Genomic DNA, 7,500 nt, shown 5'->3' with positions numbered 1-7,500 from the left:
GACTGTTAGAGCTGGTGACTGTAAGTACTGGTGACTGTAAGTCGACTGTTAAGAGCTGGTGACTGTAAGTACTGGTGACTGTAAGTCGTGACTGTTAGAGCTGGTGACTGTAAGTACTCGCTGGTGACTGTAAGTCGTGACTGTTAGAGCTGGTGACTGTAAGTACTGGTGACTGTAAGTCGTGACTGTTAGAGCTGGTGACTGTAAGTACTGGTGACTGTAAGTCGTGACTGTTAGAGCTGGTGACTGCTTAACGATTAAGGAAAATACAGCAGACGAGGTCCTCCCCACAAGGGCCTTCAGACATACCCAGCACAGGGGCCCTACCACACATCTCGCTGGGCACACACTCACCCCCACGCTTACCACAGTCCTTCACGCTGGGTGGCACTGTCGGGGGGGAAGACAGAGGTGGCACCGTGAGTCAGTAGTGCCATGAGAGAGAGAGAGAGAGAGAGAGAGAGAGAGAGAGAGAGAGAGAGAGAGAGAGAGAGAGAGAGAGAGAGAGAGAGAGAGAGAGGAGAGAGAGAGAGAGAGAGAGAGAGAGAGAGAGAGAGAGAGAGAGAGAGAGAGAGAGGAATTTCAGTCTTTAATATCATCATCTCTCTATTTCACTTCAAATACTATTAACTACAATCTCTTAACTACAAAAAAAAAATAATCTACAAACTCAAACTGTAATAAATAACTAAATACAACTCCTACAATCTAACAATTTATACAACAACAACAAAAGCATTCATAACTTCACCTATTCTACAACACTCGACGCCAAGGTGTTGTTGTTGAGGACATAGGCCAGGTGAGTGTTGTTCATCAGGTGGACACTCGTCTTGCAGTGTGCACAACCCACCTAGCTCAGCACACGCGTACTCCGGCAGGATCTGAAGGAGGGAGCGGAGTGAATCAGTCAGGATTTAAAGGCAGTAAAGTGGTTAAATAGAGTAGAGTGTATAAAGTAAGTGTGTGATATAGTGTAATATAAGTGTTTTACATATATAGGGTGTAGAGTCAAGTAGGTAGTGTGTTAAGGCAGATAATAAAGTAGGGTCACATAGTATAGAAACCTAATCTATTTTTTTCAGTACAGGGTGTGGTTGTTCAGTACACAAGTCCCCTACATAAACCGGTATTAAGGAACAGATAGAAAAGTCATGATTGGTGTACAAATAATGAGAGAGAGAGAGAGAGAGAGAGAGAGAGAGAGAGAGAGAGAGAGAGAGAGAGAGAGAGAGAGAGAGAGACATATCTCTGGTTCGTTTTCAGGTAATGCGTTCAGAGTCCTGCTCTCGTGTCTCCATCCTCTCAGCTGTGAACAATAGAAGGTATTAGTTATGCGTACACACACACACACACACACACACACACATTATTTTACAATTTTCTTGAGTAAATTCCTAGCCTACAATTGACTCACACATGCACACACACACACACACACACACACACACACACACACACACATTTTACACACAATTTTCTGAGTAACTTTACCACTTGACTCACACATGCACACACACACACACACACACACACACACACACACACACACACACACACACACACATTTTACACAATTTTCTGAGTCACTTTACCATTTGACTCACATATGTACGTAAATAAACACGTACATGGTTCTTGTGTGCACTTGACATTTCCTGCATTTGTAAATAACCTATGTATGTAAATGATCTGTGTACGTGAATGACTTGTGTACATGAATGACCTGTGTACGTGATTCCCTCATGTACGAGTGATGTGTATGTTATGTACGTTTATGTGTGCGTGGAACGGACCGTGTACGTGCCGGGCTCACCTGGCAGTGTCGACACCTGGGCTACCATCATCACCACCATCGTCGCCACCATCATGGTAACTGCCATCGTGACCTGGAATGAGGGTTGTATTGCCATAACCACAACTACTAACATCACTATCTACAACTATCAACATCACTACCACAACTACTAACATCACTACCACAACTACTAACATCACTACCCACAACTATCAACATCACTACCACAACTACTAACATCACTACCTACAACTATCAACATCACTACCACAACTACTAACATCACTACCACAACTACTAACATCACTACCTACAACTATCAACATCACTACCATAACTACTAACATCACTACCACAACTACTAACATCACTACCTACAACTATCAACATCACTACCACAACTACTAACATCACTACCTACAACTATCAACATCACTACCACAACTACTAACATCACTACCACAACTACTAACATCACTACCCACAACTATCAACATCACTACCACAACTACTAACATCACTACCCACAACTATCAACATCACTACCACAACTACTAACATCACTACCTACAACTATCAACATCACTACCTACAACTATCGACATCACTACCACAACTACTAACATCACGATATTAGCACCACAACCACTAACACAAGGGGTTAAGTCATCACACTGAAGGGATTAAGTCATCACACTCAAGAGATTAAGTCATCACACTCACGGGATTAAGTCATCACACTCACGGGATTAAGTCATCACACTGAAGGGATTAAGTCATCACACTGAAGGGATTACATATACTTATTCTACCTCTGGCTGTCTTGCACTGAGACACCTGGTGAGATTAAGAGGAGCTGCAGAGATAGAGAGATAGATAGAGAGAGAGAGAGAGAGAGAGAGAGAGAGAGAGAGAGAGAGAGAGAGAGAGATAGATAGAGAGATAGAGAGAGAGAGAGAGAGAGAGTAGTCATGACCTCACCTGAATACACCTGAGATGTAATTAACAACACCAACAGTTAATTATTTTGACGATAACAGCGGCGATGGCGGCAGCAGGAGGGGGGGTGGGAGGACACAGAGAGAGTGTTTGAGACCATTGGCGCGTGTTGTGATCCATTCCTTTATATACGAGTGAGAGAAGAACCACACCCCTCTCTCCCCCCTCCAACCTACCCCCCCTCCCTCTCCCCTACCAGCACGGCCATCAACACTAATGGAGGTGAAAGGTGAATGATTCCTTCGATTAAACAAGCAATCTGCAGTCCAACAGGATATCTTGTTCTGCCCATTGTTTCTCTAGCGTTTTATCGAAGGTCCACAGGTGTTGATCTGATTGGCCAACGGACGCTACAGGTGATTAATTACAGGTGTTATTATTTTTACTATATGTGTATTAAAGAAAGGAAGATGCTTATATTAGTTTATTATTATTATTATTATTATTATTATTATTATTATTATTACAGCACAACATCGTTCACTACAGAATAGCAAAATATTATCATTATGTAATGTTTGTCGTGGCGCCGTGATGGTGAATAATGGTAGTGAATATACGGGTGGTGTTAGTTACGTCACCAAGGAATAACTAGTCAATACTGGCATTCGGGGCAAAACAGTGGTAAACCCGGCCATATCGACCCTCACCACCACCACCATACTGCGGGTCTGGAGAGCGATGGTTCGGGAGTTCGAGATTCGTGGGTTTGGATATTCTTATACTCGGTTTGGGGGTTCAGATCTGGTACTCAAGGGATGACTGTGGTGAATAGCTATAAAGTGTTCATTCAGTGTAAGTTTATTTTAATTTATTATGAAACTCAATTAAGAATAGAGGAATAAAAAGAAATACTACTAATAATTAGTATTAGCACCACAGCCACTACCACAAGGAGTTAAATCATCACACTCAAAGGGTTAAGTCATCACACTCAAGGGGTTAAATCATCACACTCAAGGGGTTAAGTCATCACACTCAAGGGGTTAAGTCATCACACTCAAGGGGTTATATATACTTAAAAAATACAAAAATAATTAGTATTTTATTCTATTGAATATTTTATTTCCCTTGAACAAATATGAAACAACAACAACAATAATAATAACAATAACAATAACAATAACAATAATAATAATAATAATAATAAAACGTTAACAGGGTTCATAATCTCAAGGGTTCGAGGCTTCATTGTATCAAAGGTTCGAGGCTTCATTGTATCAAAGTTTCGACGATTCATTTTACCGTTAGCAAATCATATAACTATAGAGTCTCAGTTAAAATCGGACGCCATTTTCCATATTACCTCGGATTGGGAACTTCAATGGACCAATTACATCACGTTCTTACTTTTAGGGTAGAGTCACTGTACATTTTCAGCGCCATCTTGACACCTCATAGGGATAGGTGTGGGAGGTTGTGGGTGATATCGGCGGTGACATAAGCGATAACAGTCCACACGGCGAGGCAGAGATCGAGGAGCCCCGATTCGATCACGCTGAGGGTGTCTCCGTGCGAGTGATGGTACCAGAAATATCTCTCGTCTGGGCTGTGTAGTGAACCTGTGAGATAGATAGATAGAGAGAGAATATTCATCACACGTTATGTCTGTTATCTGCGATAGTTAGCAAATATACATATACATACATACATACATACATACATACATACATACATACATTATACTTATCTCAGTGTGATGCATTTAAATTAAACATATTTCCATTTTATTCATATGTATAATTTAGGTTAAGTTAGGTAGGTTAGAGTAGGTTAGTTTAGGTAAGGATAGGCTAGGTTTGGTTAGGGTAAGCTAGGTTAAGTTAATTTAGAATAGGCTAAATTTTACTAGGTTCGTCTAGGTTAGGATAGGTTAAGCTAGATTAGGATAAATTAGGTTTATATTATATACTAGGTTGGGTTATATTATAGTAGATTAGGTTAGAACATAAGAACATAAGAATATAGGCTGGTTGGCCTGTGCATGGCAGCTCCTGTCGAGAGTTACTACCACTCTCTATCATCCATGAATCTATCCAGCTTCCCTTTAAAACTTACTACAAAGTTGCTAAGCTTGTTCCACCCGTCCATCGCCCTATTTGTGAACCAGTTCCTTCCTATCCCCCTCCTAAACCTAAACTTATCCAATTTAAATCCGTTGCTACGAGTCCTATCCTGCTCGGATATTATAAGAACTTTATCTATATCGCCTTTATTGATTAGGTTAGGTTACGAACTTACGATAGGTTAGGTTAGGCTAGGCTAAACTAGGTTAGGTTAGGTTAGGCTAGGCTGAACTAGGTTAGGTTAGGCTAGGCTGAACTAGGTTAGGTTAGGCTAGGCTGAACTAGGTTAGGTTAGGTTAATCTAGCACAGGTTAGGTTAGTTTAAGTTAAATTTACCTGTAGGAACGCCCACTTTCTCCCACATGGTAATATCAGGTCCCCCGTACATGGGCGCCAGGACCTGGGTGAGACAACAACACACCTGGGGATAATTTACACCTGTTTGAAGGTCTATTGTGTGATGATCTGTAGGTCCATACATACATACATACAAAAATATTATGGTTGCTTCTCGTGTAACGTGGATGGCCGACCCTAGTGCCACCTAGGCATAAATTTGCTTAAGGTGTAGAAGCTGTCACCAAAACAACAACCACACCCTGAGTTAAGGAGCTGCATGACCTAGCGTCAAGGAATAGTCCAAGAAGACCGGACAACTCGCCAACTGCACTGGCTAACCATTACCCCGGAACACGATCCGTACATCGATTAACATCCAGGTCCCCAATTACTGCAGGGTAGACAGAGGCAAATGGCCTAAAGAAACTTGCCCATAGTTTTACCATGCCCGAGGATCGAAGCGGGGTCCGCTCACTTGCGATACGAGCATGCTAACCATTACACCACAGGTCGCCTTTATACCCTTCATAGGGAAAGGAGTCATGGACGTGTGTAGTCGGCACTGCCCGCTGATACGGCCGTAGTCTCTTGACCATGGAGACAGCTTCCAGTCCGGTCTGTCGGGCCCTCCTCTTCCCCATCTGGATTTATCATCATCCTCCCACTAACAGTACAGTGCAAAGATTGACCATCAACCCACAAGTGATAAACAAAAGTTAACAATTTCAACTGGAAAGAAAGAAACAACTGTTAGAGTAACAATCAGTGCTTAGCGCCTTAACAACATCAACCTAGAGAAGTCGACTTGTGAAAGAGACCTAGGGGTACTTGTAAGCCCGGACCTACGGCCTAGAAAACGGTGCGTTAATGTTTGAAATAAGGCAAACAGAGTATTGGGTTTTATATCTAGAAGTGTAAGTAACAAGAGTGCAGAGGTCTTATTGCAACTATATCTTGCGCTAGTCAGGCCGCACCTCGATTATGCGGTTCAGTTCTGGTGCCCTTATTATAGAATGGATATCAATTCACTAGAGTCAGTGCAGCGAAGAATGACGAAAATGATTCCGGGACTTAGAAACCTTCCATATCAAGATAGGTTAAAGAAACTAAACTTGCATTCCCTAGAAAGACGAAGAGTGCGGGGAGATATGATAGAAGTATTTAAGTGGGTGAAAGGAATCAATAAAGGCGATATAGATAAAGTTCTTATAATATCCGAGCATGATAGGACTCGGAGCAACGGATTCAAGTTGGATAAGTTTAGGTTTAGGAGGGAGATAGGAAGAAACTGGTTCACAACTAGGGTGGTGGACGAGTGGAACAAGCTTAGCAACTTTGTAGTAAGTGCTGGAACGCTGGAAAGTTTCAAAAGGAGGCTGGATAGATTCATGGATGATAGAGAGTGGTAGTAACTCTCGACAGGAGCTGCCATGCACAGGCCAACCGGCCTATTGCAGACTCCTTATTTTCTTATGTTTTTATGAGCAATAGGGGTTCATTGTATATTTTCAGCCTTCAGGATACCATGTTATCTTAATAAATCTTTAAATAATAATTATTATTATTACATACATACATACACAGATTACCCTTGACCTCTTGATGTGTGTGTGTGTGTGTGTGTACCTGCACTGTCAATGTACGGGTTGACACAATGTGAGCTTCTGTGGCGGTTTTACTGAATATCTATCTATCTATCTATCAATCACTTAATGTATGTATGTATGTATGTATGTATGTATGTATGTATGTATGTATGTATGAATTAACATACGTATGTATGCATGAATTATTGTATGTATGTATGTATTAACGTATGAATCAATGTATGTATGTAAGTATGTAATCATCACGCCTAGTACACCTGTCCGGCACTGTACGTCACTTACCTGTGTTGCATTAATGGGTTGCAGCAGGTGAAGAATCTCTCGCATAATACAGGTAGCCTTCTGAGTGCCAGTGAATGCCAGGCCGCGGGGGGTGAAGGTGCCAGTGTCAGACTCAAGGATTAGTTGATATTTCTCACGTTCGTCCTGGTGTCTGTCGAAGTAAGCCTGGGGAGGGAAGGAGGGAGAGAAGGAAGGAGGGGAGGAAGGGAGGGAAGGAGGGAGAGAAGGAAGGAGGGGAGGAAGGGAGGGAAGGAGGGAGGGAAGGGTGGTATTATAGGTTTAGAAAATCTTAGTATTTTTTGTGACATCTAATGTATGCGTTGATTTGATGTCTCATTGGGGTCAAAATGATGATAATAATAATGATAATGATGATGATGATGATGATGACTTTCTTATGAGTTTGTTC

The 7,500-nt window shown here is 41.7% G+C and overlaps 1 protein-coding gene across 1 annotated transcript in view; it reads right to left on the bottom strand.

The window, feature by feature from the left end:
• Positions 1 to 3,779: 3,779 nt before the first annotated feature.
• LOC121877028 (carboxypeptidase Q-like) overlaps positions 3,780 to 7,500 on the bottom strand; it is a 12,180-nt gene continuing 8,459 nt past the window's right edge. The window contains exons 10-12 of the mRNA XM_042382634.1: positions 7,092 to 7,256; positions 5,200 to 5,284; positions 3,780 to 4,359 (exon numbers count right to left, since the gene is read on the bottom strand). Of these exons, the coding sequence (XP_042238568.1) occupies positions 4,193 to 4,359; positions 5,200 to 5,284; positions 7,092 to 7,256 (417 nt within the window). The 3' untranslated portion in view covers positions 3,780 to 4,192. The remainder of the gene's footprint in view (positions 4,360 to 5,199; positions 5,285 to 7,091; positions 7,257 to 7,500) is intronic.

The sequence above is a fragment of the Homarus americanus genome, unplaced genomic scaffold (genome assembly GCF_018991925.1).
Source record: "Homarus americanus isolate GMGI-L3 unplaced genomic scaffold, GMGI_Hamer_2.0 scaffold50325, whole genome shotgun sequence".
Lineage (NCBI taxonomy): Eukaryota > Metazoa > Arthropoda > Malacostraca > Decapoda > Nephropidae > Homarus > Homarus americanus.
The sequence above is the reverse complement of the archived record's forward strand: the minus strand, read 5'-3'. Positions and strand labels throughout refer to the sequence as shown.